Source organism: Typha angustifolia, chromosome 4 (genome assembly GCF_048772165.1).
Source record: "Typha angustifolia cultivar Huaian chromosome 4, ASM4877216v1, whole genome shotgun sequence".
NCBI lineage: Eukaryota > Viridiplantae > Streptophyta > Magnoliopsida > Poales > Typhaceae > Typha > Typha angustifolia.
In genome coordinates this window covers 8,841,676-8,864,603 of record NC_133242.1, presented here as the reverse complement: position 1 = coordinate 8,864,603, position 22,928 = coordinate 8,841,676, and the positions used below count along the sequence as shown (strand labels likewise).

At 40.0% G+C, this 22,928-nt stretch overlaps 1 protein-coding gene across 1 annotated transcript; it reads right to left on the bottom strand.

Annotated features, from left to right (window-relative positions):
• Positions 1 to 12,038: 12,038 nt before the first annotated feature.
• Positions 12,039 to 13,678, bottom strand: LOC140759259 (malvidin galactosylase UGT88C3-like). The gene has a single exon (XM_073095766.1). The coding sequence runs from the start codon at positions 13,606 to 13,608 to the stop codon at positions 12,193 to 12,195; it is 1,416 nt and encodes a 471-aa protein (XP_072951867.1). The 5' UTR covers positions 13,609 to 13,678; the 3' UTR covers positions 12,039 to 12,192.
• Positions 13,679 to 22,928: the final 9,250 nt, after the last annotated feature.

Here is a 22,928-nt window from a genome sequence, read left to right as displayed (position 1 = left end):
AAATGTAGTTTTGTGCCCATCCGCTATGTGAATTCTAATTTGATGATACTCGGCCCTCAAGTCAATCTTACTAAATATGGTCGCCCCTACAAGCTCGTCGAGGAACTCCTCTATAACCAGAATGGGATACTGATCTTTGATGATAATAGCATTTAGTGCCCGATAGTCGACACAAAAATACAATGTCCCATCCTTTTTTCGCATCAATAGCATGGGCGATGAGTATGACCTATGACTTGGTTGAATGAGATCTTACTCCAATATCTCGGCTACCATCTTGGAGATAACTTTCTTTTGCACATGTGGATACTGATATGGCCTCATGTTCGTCGGTGCAGCCTCGGGCACAATCTCGATGCGGTAGTACACCGTTCTCCTTGGTGGCAACTCCTTTGGTTCCTCAAATAGTCCAACAAATTTGTCTAATAAATTAGATAACTCAATGGTAGTATCTGGACTCATTTGAGGCTCATCTCCCGTTGGTCCTAATTGTAGAAGATAGGCCAAATTACTTGCACATGGCAACCCCACCATCGACTGCATCGCAGGAATCGGTGGAGATCAAATACCATCAAGCCGCACATCTTTGTTTCCTTGCTTAAATTTTATCCACATGCTCCGAAAATTAAATGTGATGGGTCCCAAGCTTTGTAACCACTGATGTTAAGAACAATGTTCACTCCTCGCAATGCCAACAGATACAAGTTCACAATGATATCGTGTCCTTATACCCGTATACTAACCCGGCGACACAAGCTCTCTACCTTAAGCTTCGTGCCGTCTCCAATAGCAACGTCAAACCCTATGGTCGGTTCAGCATCTAAATCCAATCTCCTCCCTAACCTCTTGTTTAGAAATTTGTGTGTACTCCTAGAATCGATGAGGATGTGCACACAATGCTTTCTAATGAGTCAATCTACCCGTAACAAGGCCCTTCGCTCCTCCACCTAGGCAGGTGTGGGAGTTCGAACGAGGGGATCTTGTGCCTTCTCTAACGTCAAGCCGAATCCAAGAATGCAAGACTTTGTCGGGTTCGCGAAAGATCCTTATATCAGGTCTGAACCTTTGTGCATGTTGATCTCCTTCTCTAAATCCTCGAGCACGTCTATCACCATCTCCGAAGGGATCAATCTCATCCTCAAAGTGCCAATCCTCCTCATCGACGATGCGCACCGGTGCCGCACACCTCTCGGGTTCTACCACCGTCGATCTTAGGTTTTGTAATAGAGGTGGGGGGTGATGTGTAGGCATGGGTAAGAGGGGATTATTGACACTCACATGGTGCACCTGGACCCATGGGGTATCGATTCGATGAGGTCCCACCATTGGTCCTTCTTGAGTCACCAATCGTCGTCAAGGAGATAACGAAGCCGATCGGTTCATAACATATTCCTTTAAATCATTGTGATCCTTCTGCATTGCGTCAGCTCTATGCAGCAATATTTGGAACATGCCCCTAAGTTTATCCGCCAAGCTCATATTCACACCCATGGATGTTGGTTGACTTGGTCCTATCGTGGTCGCTCCAAAGGAATCGACCTCACAATTAGGGTTATCGTGGGTTGAGTTTTCCTTTGTCAGTGTGCTCTCCATTGGTCTCCTTGTTGATGTTAAATTTCTTATTTCCACTATTAATGGAGGTCTGAGGTTCACCTGGCTCTAATACCAAATTGATAGGTTCTTGTATCGAAAGATCAACTATGGAATAATTCCTTCAAGATCTGAATTTATTATAGGAATCAGTCCGCGCAACTGGGGGAAACTATTCGTCAAATATTTTCCTATTGTCATAAAATTACAAAACAAAGTGGGTTAGATTCATAACTCCCTGATTTACAATTTTCATATTTATATCCTATGCAGATTCAAATTACAACTAGGACGAAAATATGAAATCACACGGGTGATGGTGGTGGTAACGAGTGGAATGAATGTTAGGGTTATGGATGATTATGAAGATGAAGGTGGATGGTGGATGTGGTTAAGGGATGTATACAAAGGGAAAGAAGTGGTCGAGATCTCAAAGGAAATTGAGGACTCGACAGACGAGAGAGATTAGAAGCTAGATTTACTAACGATTTAGGTGGAAGGTTGGTAAAGAGAGAGGAGGGAGAGAGAATAGAGAGAAGATAGGATATAAGAAATCAATAATCCAATAGCATAATGAATTTAGCTGTCATCCACACCTTTATAGAGGCTAGCCAAAACCCCTAATAATGATAATAAGTAACCATAATTCTAGTGCAATCCCATCGATCGCATTCAAACGTGCTCGATCGTATTCGAACGCACAAAAGGCATTCTCTATATGTGCAAACGCGATACAGGCGCTTGAACGAGCCTGATCGTGTTCGAACGCACATTTTGCATTCTCTGTTTTTGTGAACCTGATGTAGGTGTTCGCAAGGGCATTCAAACACGACCCCACCTCCGTTCGAACGCGACCTATAGGAATTTTATTTTAATAAAAGTAAACAACTAATGTAATAAGAAAAGATCCTAACTAAATATATCACAATGCCGTTAATCAATGGCTCGGGTGGCAATTAGTGATGGTTGATGATTGCTTTGGGATTCCTAGCTGTCAATGTGGGCAGCAAGGTCTCCTTTGATGGTGTTGTATACCTCGGTGATCCTTCGTCATGTTGTGGAGGTGCCCTCGGTGCAAGTTCAGCCTCCGTTGCCACGGCTTGATCTGGTTTGATAGCTGCGCTTTCTCTTGTCAGTGTGCCACTTTGATTGCCTTTTGGACAATTGGTATGCTTAGGTGTATGCCCTAGAAGCCTTTGGTTTCATCTCCACAAGGGTTGTATTCATCTCCTTTATCGCCTGCCTCATGGAAGCTACGGCTTGAGGTAAATCAGCTAAACTCGCTAGGCACTCCATGGGATCTTGCGGACGTGGTGGAGATGGCGACCTTGACAGAGCCATGTGGTCTGTCTCCAAGCCTTGGTTGCTCGTTTGCCTTACTACCTTCGATTTTGTGGTAGCCGTGACGGTCCAAGGAACGTTGGCTCGGATACCAATTGTTACGAACCAGTTTGATATGATTTGTAGGAATTCTACAAGATTCAGGTCTGCATGGGATTTGGGATCCGTGGGTGGAGAAATGAATTTCTAGGTATAGGATGGAGGTGATGATGGATTGGAAGCCGAGTAGTTGATAGAGGTGGCTCGACAATAGATGATGGTGGTGGTGGTTTACGGGTGCAATGCGATAGATGGTTGAAGGCTATGATTGGCCTACAACTATAGTAAAAATCGTACGAGAGGTAGAGATAGTTAAGATTAAGGGTGGCAAAACTTGACCCGACCTGATAACCCGACACGATAACTCGGCTATTAATCGGGTTTGGGTTTAGGTTAATCGGGTTCTGATCATAAACGGGTCAACCCGCCTAACCTGATTATTAATCGGGTCGTGTTCAGGTTTATGCCTCTGACCCGCTTGACCCGTTTAAGTAAACGGGTTGGGTGGGTCGGGTCGACCCGCCAACCCGCCAGACACATATATATTCTAAATTTCTAATTTTACCAAAATACCTTCATACATTGAGGACTTGAGGTTCTAATACATTTTAGTCATGATATTTTCAAATTTATTTTTAATTTTAAAAGGCAAAGTTTTATCTTTGATTCACCATGATCTGTACTTTTGGTCTTTGGATGATCTGTACTTAGTGTCCTTTTCTTCTCCAATTTCTCATATAAATTTTCCCTGAATATTTTCAGCAAAAGTATGTCTAGCTACATGTTATTGCTGTATTTACTTGTTTTGAAATCTTTCTTAGCATAGATGTGAAAAGGATTGGAATACGAGATGAACCATGAATGTATACTCCAAGTGATTTGAACCTTTGCGGCTCAGTTAACATGTTATTTAGATAGATCAATAGTCTTGATTTTCTTTTCAAAGAGAAGGAAGGATTCTAGTGTTATAATAAAAATTTGCATAGTAGCAAATGCAAGTTCAGAAAGATCTATTTTAGAATTCCAATTAATTAGCCATTTAGCACACCATTCAGCCAAGTTCAGAAATATCTATTTTTTTAACTTCTTATTAGATCTATTTAGTCAAGTCTATCTTACTTGATTTTAGTTCAATTTAGTTTCATAGCTTTGGTTCCATATTATGATATTATTTTTCTTGCTCTCATTTTAGTTATGGGTGATGATAGTATGGAGATATTTCCTAAAGATGGAGAAAATATTTCTAAGGAGGTTCCTTCTCCCATAGTTGGTGGAGAGAATTCTAGTAGTAAAAGAAAAAGAAAACAAGCATCCAGTGTTTGGGAAGTGTTTACGAAGCTACCAAAAGAATAAGATGGGTTACAGAAAGCCACATGTAAATTGTGTGGTGTTATATATATATCAGATAGTAAGTATGGGACTGGAAATATAAAACGCCATATACCTGTATGCCCAAAGTTGAAAACTAAAGATATAGGGCAATTATTCCTTGCCAAATCAGAAGGATCAATGTTTCTACAAGTTTCTAAGTTTGATTAGGAGAAATACTGTGAATTGATGATAATGACAATTGTTAAGTATGAATTGCCTTCCTAATTTGTTGATTATGAAGGAGTTAGAATATTGCACAGTTACTTATATGATGAGGTCAAACATATTAGTAGAAATACAGCTAAGGCAGATGTTTTGAAAATATACAGAAGGGAGAAGAATATGATACGATTCGGACTTCACCGACGTCGTCTTGAGCATGGAGTCACTTTAGGAGTGTCTTTGTTTCTTGTTTTAGTGTTTAATTTCTATGAAAATAAGTTTTCTGTAAGTCGCGTTCGAACACGGATGAAGTGAGTTCAAATGCGGTTGTGAACGTGGGTGGAGAGTGTGCATGTTCGAACGCACTGTGAACGCCTGCATCGCGTTCGCAAATCCAGAGAAGTGGAAAACAGGCGCGTTCGATTGCGCGTTCGAATGCTTGCATCGCGTTCGCAAATTCAGAGAGAAACGAATTCGGTGCGTTCGAACGCGGTTGGCGAAATTGTATTGTTTAGGGTTAATTTTGAGTTGTTGGTTAGCCTCTAAAAGGATGTGGATGGCAACCAGAGGTAATTATTTATTATTAAATAATTGAGTTTTGCCTTACCTCCTTTGCCTTCTTCGCTCTCGTTCTCTCAATCCCCGACGACGCCGCTTCTAACCTCCCTCGACCGGCCAATCACCCTAGACCCTTAGGGGCGGCCCTCTCCTCCCCCTTCTTCCAATCTATCCAACACTTGCCTTAACCCTTCCATTGACCATAACCCTTCACCACTTTTCCACCGATGCCACCCCATTAATACCGGTCCTCCACCAACCACCATTACCTAGGGTCACGTGCCTCCATCCACGGATCCTAAACAGACCACCCTGATCTTCGTCCACTAATTAGACTATATCTCAATATTCCTATGTCTGATTCGTCTAAAACTAGATTTGTTGGAAAGATTTTTTCTGGGGCTACAACATATCAAAATTTCACGTCAATCCGATTGCAGAATCTTTCGGGATCTTATTTTAAAATTCTGTGCCAGATCTAGTCTAAATAAGAGAATTGGAAGAGATCGAACCTTAGCCTAAGGGGAGATCATATCAGAATAAACTCAAAGATTGGTCATATTTTATTCCTAGAAGAATCAGTTTAATATCTGACTTGTGGACCTCCATAACCACTGATGGTTATCTATGTCTCACAGCACACTTTGTTGATGAAAATTGGGTATTGTAAAAAAAAATTATAAATTTTTGTGCACTGCCAACCCCACACACTGGAATAGCTTTGTCTGATAAGATTTATACATTGTTGACTAAATAGGGTATAGAGAAAAAGTTATTTTCTATAACACTTGATAATGCATCTGCAAATAATTTATTTGTTGAGTTGTTAAGGAGCTAACTTATGTTGAATGATGCTTTATTATGTGATGGTGATTTCTTTCATGTTCGTTGTTGTGCTCATATTCTTAACTTAATAGTGCAAGAAGGTCTGAAAGAAATAGATGATTCTATATTCAAAATCAGAGAAAGCATCAAATATGTTAAGGGGTCACAAATCAGAAAACAGAGATTTGCTAAGTGTGTTAAACAAGTTTCTTTAAATAGCAATCAGTAAAGGATTAAGACAAGATGTGTCTACAAGATGGAATTCAACTTACTTAATGCTTGACAGTGCTATTATATATCGCCGTGCATTTCTTCATTTACAATTGAGTGATTTAAATTACAAGTATTGTCCATCACTAGAAGAATGAGGTAAAGCTGAAAAGATTTGCAAGTTTTTGAAGTTTTTTTATGATATTACATCTCTATTTTCTGGATCTATATATCCTACAACAAATTTGTACTTTCCTAAGGTGGTTTTGATCCAATTGAATATAATGGAAGGCATACGAAGCTCAGATAATTTTATTAGTCATATAGCCACATAGATGAATGTGAAGTTTGAAAAATATTGGAAACAATACAATATTATTTTAGCGATAGCTATCATTCTAGATCCACGATTCAAAATATATTTTGTGAAATTCTCATACAACAAACTCTATGGCTCTTCTTATGAGATGATAAAGATCCGCGAGAAGTTGTTTGCTCTTTTTGATTACTATGTTCAGAACACTTCTAAAGTTTCCAAATATGATATCTTCAGCTACTTTATATAAAGTTTCAAATGATATCGAAGATAACAACTCTATGATGAAGGTAATTTAATACCATTAGTATGTTGTTATCATTATATTTTTTAATATTTTTTATATATTCAGAATAATAATTCTTTTTTTTTATGTAGGAGTTTGATTCATTTGAGAGTTTTGAGTTTGTGAGCAAATCACAAAAGTCACAATTAGAATTGTATCTTGAAGAGCCTCGAATTGATCGAAGTTCTAAATTGGATATTCTTAATTATTGGAAATCCAACCAATTTCAATATCCAGATCTTTCTCTCATGGCATGCGATATATTAAGTATTCCTATCTCCACAATTGCTTCTGAATCTACTTTTAGTGTTGGTGGTAGAGTACTGGGTCAATATAGAAGTACTTTAAAGCCTGAAACTGTGGAAGCTTTAATTTGTACTCGAGATTGATTGTTTCATACTAGAGGTAAGTATATTATTGTTTTCTTATATAAATATTCAAAAAGTTTAATCTACTAATTATTTTATCCTATTATGACAGACAATAGGGTAGCATTGGAGGAGCTAACGGAAGATATTACAAATTTAGACTTAATGACTAATGCAAGTAAAGTTGTAGAATCTGGTGAATGCTCAAATGCATAAATCTAAATCCGATGAATGCTCATTGACTAATGTAAGTGAGGTTTTGTATATATCTTATATTTTAGATGTTTACTTTTTGTTCTTTTTGGCAGGGTTGTGATATTTGGAGATGGAGAGTTTAATGATAGTGTTTACATATTTCAAACTATTTGTAATTTGTAATAGATTGTAAACTCTAAATTTTGTTCTAATTGTCATGGGATTGTATGGACTTTGTTGGAACTTTGTTTTAAACTATATTGTATGGACTTTTGATATGTTAAATTATTAGGATTGTAATTTTGATATTTTATAAGTTTTGAGTTGGAAATATATTATTTTGTTTGTATGAATATATGATACACTTTTTGAGAATTGAAACTTTGTTTTAAACTCTATTATATGGGTTTTGTTATAATGAACTATTAGGATTGTAATTTTGATATTGTATAAGTTTTGAGTTAGAAATGTATTATTTTGTTTGTCTGAATGTATGATACACTTTTTGAGAGTTGGAACTTTGTTCTAAACTCAATTGGATGGGTTTTATTATTAGGATTGTAATTTTGATATTGTATGAGTTTTGAGTTAAAAATAGGTTATTTTATTTGTGTAATACACCATTTATATATAATAAATCAGTAAATATTAAATTTTATATAGGATTTATATTAAACGAGTTAGATGGGTCGTGTTAACGTGTCGGGTTAACACGACCCATTTAAGTATACAGGTTAGACGGGTCGTGTTAGCGTGTTGTGTTAACTTGACCCGTTTATTAAACGAGTTAGGCGGGTCGTGTCGTGTTACCCGTTTATTAATCGGGTCGTGTTCGTGTTTACTAAATGCAACCCGTTTATTAATCGGGTCATGTTCGTGTCAAGGTAATGTTGACCCGACCCAAATCTGACCCGACTTGAACCCGCTTAACCCGACCCGATTGCAACCCGTAGTTAAGATAAAAAGACAAAGGGGGAGAAGTATGTCTGCCTTTGGGACTACGGGGATCGGCGGAAGGAGATTAGAAGTTTGACGAGACCGTGCCAAAGAAAGATGTGGCGCTGGTTAGTGAAGGAGGAGGGAGATGTAGAGGTCGATGGCCTAATTGAGAGAGATGCTAGGGTAAATGCCATTTAATCTTTCATTCCAAGTATATTTAAGATACAAGCTATAAGGACCTATTTATAGATATTAATTCAAAAAGTTCAAAACAAATTTAACTAAACCAGTCTTCCTTATCTTCTCAGATTAACCCTTCATTTTGTCATAGATAGATTCTGAATCTGCAGAAGTAATGAATAGAAAAATTATAGATCTGGACCTTGGAGATCTTATCCAATTAGTTTGATATTATTCAAACATTTGTAGAATATTTTATGAATATGTTCTCAAAACTGCACAGAGTTAGATTTAGGTATTTAAATAAAATCCTAATCTACAAAGACTCTAAGTAAATAAATAAGATAACTAGACTCAATTCATTAAGTCCAATATCCCTATGATGTGACCTAATCTGACCCAAATCGTATTAGTGCACATATATGAAATAAGAGTTGTACACTATAACTAATATTTTGACTGATATTTTTTAAGTCAGTGCACATATTTAAGAAACTAATGCATATATTGTAAATATACAATACACACAAATTGCACAAATGATGAACACTAAAACTAGTATTTTAGTAGAGAACTAATTGATATATTTTTCAATCGATATATACGTTATAAAAACTAATGCACATATTTTAAAAAGTCAATACCCATAAATTGAATTATAGATGCACACAAATTACTTTAATAGCTACAGTAATATAAGTTACAATTTGTTTGCATAAAAAATTTACCACTATTGTGCTATTTCAGTAACAATAGTAACTAACAAAATATTTATAAATATACTTTAGTAGCTACAAGTATAGTATATATAAGTTACAACTTTCTTATACAATAAATTTTGCTATCATTCTGCTATTTCAAAAGCTACATTAACTTATAAAATGTTTACGAAAAAAAATTTCCTACTATACTCTTTCTAACTTCAACTTTTGATACTCTTAAAGGTGCTATCCTTTTTCAATAGTAGTAGCCCAAGTGCAACTGTTTTTATTATGCCTAGAACCATGACATACTATACACCTCTTTTGGCTCCGGGTGTTTTATTCCCTAGACGATGGTTGTCTCTTTTTTTGTTTGTGCCCAAGCTTCAACTTAATTAAAAGTGGTAAGACAGGATAATCGTTATCATCATCAATCGATCAAAACTCCTTAGATGCAGTTGGACAAACTGAGCAGCATAAGTATTCCTAAATAACTCATTGGTAAACCATTTCTCACAAGTCATATTCTAAACATATACCGAATAACAGCAAGTGCTTGTTGACATAACAAACCTAACATTTCCCATTCTCTACCAGTACACTCTTTTTCCAAGATTAACTACAAAAGAACTATGAATGTCTTTGACTTGGAATTCAAAAATAGATGATGGCTCAACTACATGTTGTCTTCCTTTTTCTCTTACATTTTCTACTGTTTGATCAGCATATTTGGTAAATGTAATATTTATTATAGTAGCAATATTATGATGTTTCTAAAAATATGATGCTATTTTTTTCTTATTGTCTCGACCAGATATTGTATGAAAATAGCCTCTCACCCCTTTAAAAGTTGAATTGCAAATTTCTTAGAAAGCAATGATTGGCTTATTTTTATTTCGGAATTTTTCCAATGTACTCATATTGTTGTGCGAAAAATTCTTTCATTAGGTCCTTATGTTGATTAAACTCTAAGAGAGTATATGCACGAGTTATAGCCCAAAATTTATTATAAGGTACAAAATTTCTCGGAGCATTTTAAAGATTTCTTGTTAGGTGAACCATACAATATCCATATAATGCTTCTGAAAAAATATATCGCACAGCATTTATCAAGTCTTTTGTTTATTCGACATGATTATTAGCTCTTGAATTGGCAAAATGCAAGAAAGAAAGTGCCAAAGAAACCATGTCCAAGAATCTTCATTTTCTCTCTCCACAACAGCAAAGGTAATAGAGAGCATACGGTTATCACCGTCCACTACAGTTGCAATTAGTAACACACTTGGATATTTACCTATTAAGAAAGTGCCATTAATAGCAATGGGAGGGCACATGTGGTCCTTGAAGGTTCTCAAACAAGCTTCAAACGCCTAATAGAATCTATGGAAGTGTCCCTCAAACTCATATTTCAAAGTAGTGATGTTAATTAGATCCCTAACTCCCTCATAAATGGAGGCAACAAATTATATGATTCCTCAAAGTTTCTGCAAACCTCTTCTAGTGCTTTTACTGCTTTCCAATATGATATAATGATGCCAAACTTCTTTTATATGTAAGTTTGAATAGATTTTGGTCCAAAATTTTAATTTGTAATATTGCGTATTTCCTATAGAATAAAATCGCTTGTCACTTGTTTATGGCCATGTCCCGCTATTGATTTGTTATATGTATGTTGATCAACAAACTTTTTAATTCAGTAATTAGAAACTCCTCTAAATTTTCTTGCTTTTATCATCCAAGGGAATTCAAGAGTGCTGCAGGGAGCTACTACCTTGTTAGGCTTTTACATATCACAGGTTGATACTTAAAATGTTGGATAACTTCATATATTATGAGTGCACATTTGAACTCATACTGTCCATTAAACCGTTGTCCAACATATAAATTTAATGTAGGCCTATTAATCTTAGCCTTTGTTTTAGGAGTGTTAAAGTTGGCAATAAGTTTATCCTTGAAGGTCTTCAAAAGTTTCCTCAAAGAGTGCCTCAAGTCCTCTATCATGGCAACACTCATTAACAATATTTTTCCTAGGAAAAGCACTCATGGACTGTGTACATTCTTACAGTTGAGGACAAATATATTGAGCAACATCTCTTTTCCTCCAATCTTTCTTCAGGAAATGTCAATTCTGAGAAGAAAAAAAATAAGTTGTAAAGTAAAGGTCTGCATTATCAAAAAGATATAAATATGCATTATCAAATTAAATTATGAATTTGTTTAACAGTGTGCATTACTTACTAAAATTGTTCATGTAGAATGATGAAAATGTGTATTCATAATAAAATATGTGCATCTCCTACCTTTCATAAATGTGTATCACAAAAAAAAATATAGAAAGATGATTAATTACCTTAAAGATAATTTGAAGATTCTCTTTACAAATATGCGTAACATAGGAATTGAAAGATAGAATAGAAAAAAGACATGACTTCCAAGTCTCTATTATCTTGAACATTAACAAATGAGTCGAATATATCACTTGGGTAGAAGTATCTCATTTTGAGATCAAAGTTGTTAGGACTGCCCTGCATCAAAAGATATACTTGTGCTTTAAATTACTTATATCTTGTTTCCGAAGTAGTTTGCAACACTTTACAATTGCCTCCATTGTATATAATTTTTTCATTTTGAGATGATACATTTTCATCATAATGGATGATAATATTCACCATAGCCATAGATTGAGAAAGATTTACATAATAATGGAGGAGAGAAAAAGAGCCTAGAAAAGATTATATGGGGTAGATTTCAGATAATTGAGATTATACTTACTTAGGATGAGGGTTAGAGTTGATGGAAGAAAATAAGCCGGGAAAGAAATGTTGTTTTGACTGGATGATACATAGATGAGTAGGTGAGAGGAAATATAAATATATTTTTCCAATATTTGTTAGGAGTAAAATTATAAAAGGAGCTCATTGTTGCCAATCTAATGACTTTCAATTCGAAGTTGCAAAATATGTAAAAAAGAGTGCGATTAAATTGCAAATAACCCCAAGATCGATGTACTGACGTCGCTACAAGAACTTCTGGACGATAAATATAGTTAAAAACATTTATTGGGTGGAGAAGACGATCCTCCACCATTAACATTTGTAAGCTATAATCGTCTTAGGCTGTAGCTTTGCTCAATTCTTGAGCCAGTCGTTGCAGGTAGGCATAAGACGATCCTCCACCATTAACAGCCTGCCTACATGCCGCTCTCATCTCATCCACCTTCTCTTTCACCTTCTTCCTCTCCTCCGAGTCCTCCATCAAACGCCTCACCGCCCTCTCCAACTCCCCTGCCTCCACAAATACTTCCCTCTTCCTCGCCACCTTGAGCTCAACTGCGACGCCCATTACCCTCACCATCTCGAACGCATTCAACCGCTGCTCCGCGTACAGCGGCCAAGGGATCGTCGGCACCCCGAACCACAAGCTCTCCAGTATTGAGTTCCACCCGCAGTGCGTCACGAAGCCGCCGACCGCTTTATGCGACAGTATCTCCGTCTGCGGCACCAATCTCGGCCACACCAGCCCCCTCTCTTTGGTCCTCTGCACGAACCCCTCAGGAAGCATCACCTCAAGGTCGGCATCGACCGGATGCCGGATTTCGCCGGTCACCGTCGGAGACCGCAGAACCCACAGGAATCGGTGCCCACTTCGCTCTAACCCAACAGCTATCTCTTTGACCTGCGGTGGATCGAAGCAACCCATACTCCCGAAGCACAAGAACACCACTGACGACGGCGGCTGCGCGTCGAGCCACTCGATGCAATCATGCTTGCCGACGTCCGTAAATTTGATCACCGGTCCGATCGGATAGACAGGCGGAGTGGACTGGTCTTCGACGCACCGGCCGTCATTGATTGCTTCGAGAAGCCGCGGCTCGAGCTCCAGAACCGTGTTCACTATAACGCCTTTGGCTTCGAGGAAGCGCTTGCCATGGTAGACGAACCAACCGTAGCTCCGGCTCTTCTTGTTCATTATAGAAGTCGGCAAACACATAGCCGGTATCGGGGAAATCCCGGGAATGTCCACCTCCCCTTCCATTTCCTCGAAATCGAAGGGGATCTTCTTCTCGAGGGCAGGGAGGTGAAGGTTGAGAGCAAGACAAGCCGCATTCGACGTGAAGAAGATGTATGCCGGGATGCCGAGCTCGTTGGCCACGTCGATAATGGTGGTGGCGAAGAAGTCGATGAAGAGAGCCGACACCGGGGTGGTAGAGTCGGCAATGGCGGCCTTGACATGAGGTGCGTGGAGTTGTAAAAAGAGGGAGACGAAGTCCACCGGGTCTTGGAAGTCGGCGGGAGGGTCAGTAAGAGGGAGGTACTTGAAACAGATGCCGGCGCCGTATTTAGTCGAAGATACCTCATTGATGTAGGATTGGAGGTTGGAGATCGTAGATGGGTGTGGAGGTTGCACGACGAGCACGGTGATGGAGAAGGAGTCGTTGATATCGAATAGGCGCTTGCCGGCTTCTACCATGGGTATGAAATGGCCGGTTCCCCACAAGGGCAAGATGAAGATGCTCGTCTTTCCCATGGGAGTTTTGGAGAAAGGGTGGATGCTACCGATTCTAGAGGATGCTGGGAGAAGCTTGAGAGATGCTTCTATGTATTTGTAACTTTCAATTATTCAAAGTACTTTTTTCTAAAAGAAAAAAATTGCTGAAAAGACAAAATTATGGGTAATTGGCACAGAACAATAAATATTGCATAGACTAGAATAATTATTTCTAAAATAAAAATTTTATTTTAGGAATAATTATGTTTATGTTCACTTGTATTTTAAAATATAAGTATAATAATCACCTTTAATATGATATAAAGTGAAGAAAAAAAAAGAAAATAGTTTTTTACTTTTTAAAAAATTATCAAAATACCCTTTGATTTGATATAAAATTGGTTGGTGGGATAAATATTAATAAAAAAATTAGTAATTAGGTTAGTGTGTTATATAAAATATATGACTTCATTTTTATGTAAATTGAAGATTGGAATCAAGCTTGTATTGCGGCTGCTAGGGTGCATCATCGGTGAGTCCACCGAACTCGGCAGCTACAAAAAAGGGCCATAGCCCCATTGTAGGGGAGTGGTGGCGGCGGGAAGCCCCGGCAAAGCCATCCTAACAAAGGGATAGACCCTCATGGTGGTTGCCATCGGGGTTGTTGGCGGTTACGACAACCACCACTGGTTGCCAGTCGACCCGAAGAAGCTAGCTATGGCCATCGGTGGTCATGGGAGTGAAGAACCCATAGCCACTAGCTACGAGTTGGCTATAGCAGTAGTGGTTGTTGATGGTGGTCTTCCAATCGTCTCCAACGACTGCCACCAATCTTGCTCAGGTTTTAGGGTCCTATTGAAGGGACCAAACGTCAAGGTCTAGGTTAGTAGAGGCTAGATCTCCATTAGTGGAAAGCTGGAGTTTTTGGCTCTAGCTTCCACCGTGGGTGGGGAAGACAACCTCACTACCACTACTTCGGGCAGCTCTAGCATGGCAACGATAGCTGGGAGGATCTATAGGGATGGAGGGGTCTCCACCACAACCGGAGGAGCGGTTGAGGCTGTGGTTTGGGCCGGTATAATTGGGTATTGATGGTCGCAATTGGCTAATTTTTTCCTTGGTCGGCGGTGCTGACGGCATGGAGTGGCCTTGCTAAGTTAGGAGAGCTCCGCCAAGACTTGAATAGTCTTTTCCATCCTCTTAGCACTCTTTATGGCATATCTAGCAATCTCATTAGAATTTTTTTTTTGAAATGTCTTTGCCTATGCCGGCAACTCATAGCCGACGGTGGCTGTTGGGTTGGAGGTGCTGGAAAAACTCCCACAAGAATAGAGATGAGATCTTGGTCCTCTGTTTTGCTCCTTCGTTCATTTTGAATCATGTGTTAGCCATTGCTCGAAGAACGTCAGCTTTTGATACTAATGTTGCAAACTAGATCTAGACCATTATGGACGTAAGAAATTATGATATTTTTGTGGGTGGTAGATAACTCTCTAATTAAACTTGAATTGCCTTGAGGTCTTCCTTCGATTGATGCCTCAAACTTTGCCTTTGGTTCACTTTAATAGAGCTAAGAAAGGTCTCCACTTCATATTAGGAGAATCCTATAAAGAAAACAATAAATTTGAATTAGTCTCAAACTTATGATAGTTTTGTGAACGGTAGCATCGAAAGTTACAATTCTAATGACTTCATTTTTATGTAAATCAGAGATTAGTATGCAAAGATAAAAAATAAAAAAATGGAAATAGGTCAGAAATTAGATAACTCTCTAATTAAACTTGAATTGCCTTGAGGTCTTCCTTGGATCGATGCCAAACACTTTGCCTTTGGTTCACTTTAATAGAGCTAGGAAAAGTCTCCACTTCAGATTAGGAGAATCCTCTAAAGAAAACAATAAGTTTGAATTAGTCTCAAACTTTCCTGTTTCTATCTTGTCGCTTGGGTGTGCACCCAACTTACCATGTGTGCACCTAGCTCTATTAACATCCTTGGTTGTGCCACCTGACTCTCATAAGGCTTACCCCTTGCATGAGCATTACGTGGGGGTTTAGGAGCTCAACAACATGCCACTAGAAATGAGGAAATTCAAATAAATTAAATGGAAAGTAGAAAAGGGACCTACAAACCATAGCAAATCCATCCATAAGACAGTAAAATGGGGCAAACTTCCTAACAAGAGTACACGTCCAGTGAGGCTACAACAAGGGAACATAAATCCCTTCACATGAGTACAAAATAAAGCATGAAAGGAAAAGCCCTATCGCCCTACTAGCTAACTACTCCTGAGCATCCTACTGAAGTACAAGTCAATCTGCATCTAGTATCAACAAGGAATGAGTCTAACACTGATGTGATTTGGACCACACTAAGTCATCTCGAGCATGGATATAACCTATGGGATCTATTTCTTATTTTATTTTAGTTGATTTTTTAGAAAAATTAGGATTTTGAATGTCGCATTCGAACATAGAGAGGTTGCCTTCAAACGCGCATTGCAAATGCTTATAGGTGTTCTAATTGATAGAAAATGCAATTTGTGCGTTTGAACACGCTCTACCCCGTTCGAATGCACGCGTGCTAACACCTACACACGTTCCAATCAATAGTGAATGCGAATTACGCATTCGAATGAGTTCGACCCCATTAGAACGCGGTCGGCGAGAATTCATTATTTCTAGAGTTATTATTTATTATTTTGGCTTGTTAAGTTAGCCCCTTAAGATGTTGATGGCAACCTAAAGGAGGATTATGAATGAATATTGATTTTCCTTCCCTTCCCTTCCTTCTCTACCCTAATTCTTCTCCCTCCTCATTCAAGCCCTAGCTGTGTGCCATCTCATCGTCGGCTACCTCTAATCTCCCTCGACTGTCGAGTCCTCCTCCTTCTTAGGATCTCGACCAACTTCTCCCCCCTCATCCTTATCCCATCAATACCATGTGCTACCCAATCCATCACCATTATCACTCCTCTATTCTCATCATCATCATCACCCGTTATCACCACTTATACCCCGGTCTTGCATATTTTTGCCCCAAGTGTGGTCAGAATCTGCAAAGAGCATGAATACTAAAAACGTTAATCAAAAAGTTCGGATCGACCACCACTAATTTTGTAATTTTATGACTATGGAAGAATATTCTGAGACTATTTTTCTCTGAGGTAGGGGATGCACGGTCCACATCAAGTAGTATCAAAGCTACCGTTCCTCGAACACCATGCCAACAACCAAATCTATGGCATCTAGACCCAATGAAGGCACCTCCGCAGAGGGGGAGGCCATAGAGATTATCAGATTGAAGGCCAACCCAAACACACCAGTCGGGACTTCTCCAACAACCAACACAAATCTGATCAAAATGTTCGCATTTATATGATGGAAACACAATGAGCCATGCAAGCATCAATGGAAGCCATGACTCAAGTCCTCTTAGGCGTACTAAGGGGTGCGGCAATGGACAAATTCCCTACTCAAGCTCGGGCTGCACCACCGATGAAACCACATTTTCACCAAGGGACACCGCCTCCACCATTCTGTACCAGGTGAGAGGAAGATCATGAAGATCCGATGGGTGGTCATGCCAGGGGGCCCTTGCTGCCTACGCCGCCTGAAAGGCACAATGTACCACTACAGGTTTTTTACCCGATCGAGCACTGGATCCACCTCTCTACGATGACGTGACGAGTGGGCGGAATACGAAGAACTAGCGACCCCTCCATATCATCCTAGGGATGCTGGATTAAACCTAAGGGAAAGAAGGCCCATCCGACATGAAGAAGAATGTGGCATCTGTATAGGGACTGTTCACCTTAACTTCTCGCCCTTTAATGGAGGAGATTCGCTCGATTGGGTGTATCGAGCGAAGCAATTCTTCAAGTACCAAAGAACACCTAATGCACAAAAGGTGTTGTTAGCATTCTTTCATCTCGAAGAAACTACCATCCGATGGTACCAAGCCACAAATCGAGCTCAACCCTATCGAACATGGGAGGAGTTCATTGATGCTATTTGCATCCGATTTGGACCCTCCGGTTATAAAGATTTTTAAGCTGCTCTCACCAAGCTAACCCAAAAGACTACGGTGAGAGCCTATCAAGAGGAGTTTGAGCACATTAGCAATCGAGTATGGGGCTGGTAAGATTCCCAACTCAAGAGCACATTCATTAGTGGCCTTAGGCGATACATTTAAGTCGAAGTGAAGGCTGCTCGACCAACCACATTGTTTGAGGCGTTTGCAACAGCTCAATTGATGAAAGGGAAGCTTTGAGAGCTTCAGTTGGTGGCAAAAGAGGGCTGGAGCACCATAGATTTTAGAGGAGTGCCATGGCAAAACCCAGCTACACATCATCTATCAGCAACTCCACCGAGGACAACAAATGCAAGATTACCTCCACAACCATAATCAGAGGTGAGGGGACCTCCCCGAACTACCATGAGGAGACTTACCCCAGCCTAAGTTGAAAAAAAGAGCAAAAGGACTATGTTTTTATTATGATGAGTGATTCACTCCTGGGTACAAATGTGCCTAATCGGTGGCCACAGTGATGATGTTGGATGAAGCAGAGGATGTGGAGGAAGAGGAACTAGAGGACTTGGCGGTTTATCCATGCAGCGAGGAGATCCATGCCGAGATATCCATGCATGCCTACACCGGCACTAATGCACCTAGGACACTTCGGGTCGATGGCATCATGAAGAATCAAATAGAAAGGATCCTCATCAACACCAGGAGCACCCACAACTTCATAGATGAGCGTGTGGTCAAGGAGATAGGAATGGCTATAGACGCAACCTCTGAATTCAATGTAGCTTTGGGAGATGGCATAACGCTCCAAGCAAACGGCATATGCCAAGGTGTTCTTTTAAATATTCAAGGCAATCCCTTCACATTAGATCTTCACCCCTTGGCCTTACGAGGGGCTGACATTGTATTGGGAAGCAATGGATGCAAAGTTTCGGTGACCTTTAACTTCTCATAAATGTTGATGGACTTCAAATGAAGTGTCAAACGAGTGCGGTTAGATGGAATTCGACCGTGACTTGGAGCCCAACTTCAGTCAATGGTAGGACTACCAAAGGCTGGATGCCATGAACTTCTAATGCAATTAATTCAGAGTCAAGTAGACCATACAAAGCAAGAAGTACCCGCTGATCTGTGTACCTTACTGAATAAATTCAGCGAGGTGTTTGAGGAACCACACGGTATGCCATCGGCTCGACCCCAAGACCACCGCATTGAGATTACTCCCAAAGGTGAACCTACTAATGTGCGGCCCTACCAGAATCCATTTGTGCAAAAGGAGGAGATCACAAGGCTTGTTAAGGAGATGCCGAACAACGGAATAATCCAACTGAGTCGGAGCTCGTACTCATCACCAATACTCCTAGTGCAGAAGCAGGATGAAACATGAAATTTTGCCTGGATTACCATGCACTCAATGCCATTACAGTGAAGGATAAGTATCCCATCCCTGTCATTGAAGAACTCTTGAATGAGCTTTTTGGGGCCTCTTACTTCAACAAGTTAGACTCACTAATGCTCCCTCCACCTTCCAAGGGTTGATGAATGACGTCTTTAGGGCGCTATTGAGGTAGTTTGTGCTTGTCTTCTTCAACAACATCCTTGTGTATAGTTGTTCATGGAGGGAGCATCTTGTTCACCTTTCTTAGTATTTCAGATTTTGAAAGACAATGAGATGAAGGTGAAGGACTCCAAATATTTATGGGGCCAGTCGAGAGTGGAGTATCTCGGCCACATCATATCAGCAGCGGAAGTGGAAGTTGACCCCTCCAAGGTGAAGAACATGGTGCAATGGCATATCCCAAAGACACCAAAAGAATTGCAGGGCTTCCTTGGGTTGATGGGCTATTACTGTCAATTTGCTGCCAACTATAGCAAGATCACCGCCCCCTTGACATCACTACTGAAAAAGAGGGAGTTTCAGTGGACCAAGGCAGTAACGAAGGCCTTTGAAAAGTTGAAGAAGGCAATGACCACATCTCCAGTCTTGGAATTATCTGATTTCAATAAATCTTTTGTTGTGGAATGCGTGTTAGGGACTGAAATTGGGGCTATCCTCATGCAAAAAGGGAGGCCAGTTGGACATACATGAGTAAGGCGTTATCGATGAAGAACTAGATGATGTCAACAGTGAAGTCTTCCTTACTTCCTTAGGCAACGGATTCACACTCTGGCACAGCAGCGGTGGGTGACAAAGTTGTTAGGCTATGGCTATGAATTAGTGTACAAGAAGGGAACTAAAAATCGGGTCATCGATGCACTATAGCGGCAACTCGAACCAACCGACCTAGCCATGATTTCTACTCCAACCTTTCCTTTCTTTTCAGAGATTAGAGCAACATGTTTGGAAGATCCAGAGATGAGGGAACTCATGAAGAAGGTAGAGAAAGAACCATTTAGCTATCCTAGGTTAGAAGTGAAGGATGGTCTACTACGAGATCAAGGGCGAGTACGAGTACGAGTACTAGCCAAACCCAAATTACAAGTGACTTTGATTCGCCACTTCCATAACATTCCAGTGGTGGGGCATGAGAGAACCTTTAGAACCTATAAGAGGTTGGCACAAAATTGTGTATGGCAGGAGTAAGAAAAGAAGTGTTGTCCTATGTTTGAGCATGTGAAATCAGTCAATGCGCCAAGGCGAACTTGATATGATCTCCCCTTTTGGGGCCAAGGCTCGATCTATTCCAATTTTCATATCTGGACAAGATCTAATACGGAACTTTGAAAATAGATCCCAAAAAATTTAGCTGTCAAATCGACATGAAAGTTTGATATATCGTAGCCCCGGAAAAGAGCTTTCCAAACAAATTAAGTTTCAAGCGAATTAGGCAGTGGGATCTTAAAATTTCATCCGATTAGTGGACGAACATCAGGGAGTCTGTCTTAGGATCCGTGGATGGAGACACGAGATCCTAGATGATGATGGATGGTGGTGGACCGGCGTTAATGGGGTGGCACCGGTGAGTAAGTGGTGTTGGAAGGATTATGGATGATGGAAGGGTTAGGGCAAGGTGATAGATAGATTGAAAGAAGGGGGAGAAGTGGGCCGCCCCGCCCCTAAGGGACTAGGGTGAGTGGCCGGTCGAAGGGCATTAGAACGAGAGAACGAGAGAGAAGAAGATGAATGAGATAAGGCAAAACTCAATTCATTCAATAATGATTCCATAGTTGCTATCCACACCTTTAGAGACTAACCAAACAATTCAAAAATGGCAATTATTAACCCTAAAACAGTACATTTTCGCCGACCGCGTTTGAACGCACCCTATCATGTTCGAACGCACATTTTGTGTTCTTTGTATGTGAGAACATGCTGCAAACGTTCGTAGACATGTTCGAATGTGACGTTCGAACGCACATTTCATACTCTCTATATGTGCGAATTTGATGCAAGCGTTCACAAGCGCGTTCGAACACACTCTACCCGCATTCGAACACAACATACAGAAAACTTATTTTTTTTCTATGAGTTAAACACTAAAATAAGAATAAAAGACACCCCTAAAGTATATCGATGCTTGAAATGACATCGGTGAAGTCCGAATCGTATCAATCCACCATGTTTCGCAATCTTGTCCTTAAGGTTTAAAATTGGGGAAGCGATCCATGATATCTGACTCTAGCTCCGAGGTAGACTTGTTAGTGGGCTTGCGTAGCCACTCGATCAGCACTTCTGTCTTTAATCTAGATCTATGGCGTCTTCTCCTACGGCCTAAGACTCGGATCGGTTCAGCTAGGCCATCTTCCTCCATTGATTCGGGCAAGGCCGAACCTACCACACGGTTTGGCCTAATCTGGGCCTTCAATGTCGATACATGGAAAACCAGATGGATCCTGGTTCCCTCAAGTAGACCTAACCGGTAAGCTACTGGACCGATTCGTTGTAGCACTCGGTATGGACCATAGTACTTGTGACCCAACTTCTAGTTCAAAATTGGCCTCAATGTGGATTGCCGGTACGGTTGACCTTGAACAAACACCAATTGATCCACCTCAAACTCTCGCTCATGCTAGCCTTTGTCATGAGTCTACTTCATGCGGTTTTGGGCTGTTGCTAGGTGAATCTTGAGCCGTCTCAAGGTTTCATCTCAATCAGCAAGTTCCAAGTCGAGCTCGGTCCTATCCGCCACCTCGAGTCTATCATAAGCATGCAAGACAAGACGAGTGCGCCCATAAACCGCCTCAAAGGAGGTCATGCCGATCCTAGAGTAATAAGCTATATATTGTATGACCACTTGGCCCATGGAAGGAATTTGAAAATATTCAGTTAATATTATCAACTCATTAAAAAAAATGTTCCCAATCCTTTGGTCGATCTGCAACAAAGCATCACAAGTATTGCTGTAACAACCCAATCTTAAAAAATAAAAAATAATTAAAAAAAACTAACTTTTTTGCATGGCACGACGTGGCCGGCCACAGCATGGCCAACCTTGTGCCATGCAGTGGTAGTGGGGAGGGTGCCACGCACCCAGGCACCGGCCCGGCCAACCTGGCCGAGCCAACTAGCGCGGTGGGCCCCGCTGGCGCCGTCGCGGCCTCCCTCCCCACCGCCTCTCTCTCTCTTTTATTGCTCTCTCTCTCTCTTTCGGTCTCTCTCTCACTTTCCTCTCTCTCTCTCTCAAACAATCTTTCTCTCTCTCTCTCTTTATCTACTACCACTGCCACCCCAACTAACGTCGATAAGCCTCTTTCCTCCTCCTCTCTCTCTCCCATTTTCTCTCTATCTCTCTTGGGTTCGTCGGAACAGAGCCGCCGGCCGCTGGCTGGCCAGCAGCGGTCGAGCCTCTCCCCACCGGCCCGGTCCCCTCCCTCCCTTTCTTCCTCTCCTCTTCTTCTTCTTCCTTCTTTCTTCTTTCTCTTTCTTCTTTCTCTTTCTTCTTTCTCTTTCTTTTTTTACTTTTCTTCCTTCTTCTTCCATTCTTCTTCTCTCTTAGCTCCTTCTTCTGCTTCTGCAACAGTGCTAGGCTGAGCCCCGCACTAGTGACACTGTTTTTGTTATCTACTTTATTTTATGTTTGTCTATTTATTTAATTAGGTATTACTTTCTTAATTAATGCAGATAAATTATTTAGATATTAATTATGTTCATAATAATATATATATTCTTCAACATGATGATTATTAATTTTAATTAGTATAATTAATGATTAATTAGGTTATAACTATTACACATAAATATAGGTAATACTTATATTTATTTATTTATTTATATTAGATTTATGCATTTTAAGTAAATTTAACAATTTATTGTATACTATTGTGTGTAGAATAAGATAATTAATCTTGTTAATTAATTTATTTATTTATTATGTTGTGTAATAAGTAAATAC

Excerpts from the sequence above, each read along its gene's own strand:
- LOC140759259 (XM_073095766.1), bottom strand. The coding sequence starts at position 13,608 with ATGGGAAAGACGAGCATCTTCATCTTGCCCTTGTGGGGAACCGGCCAT.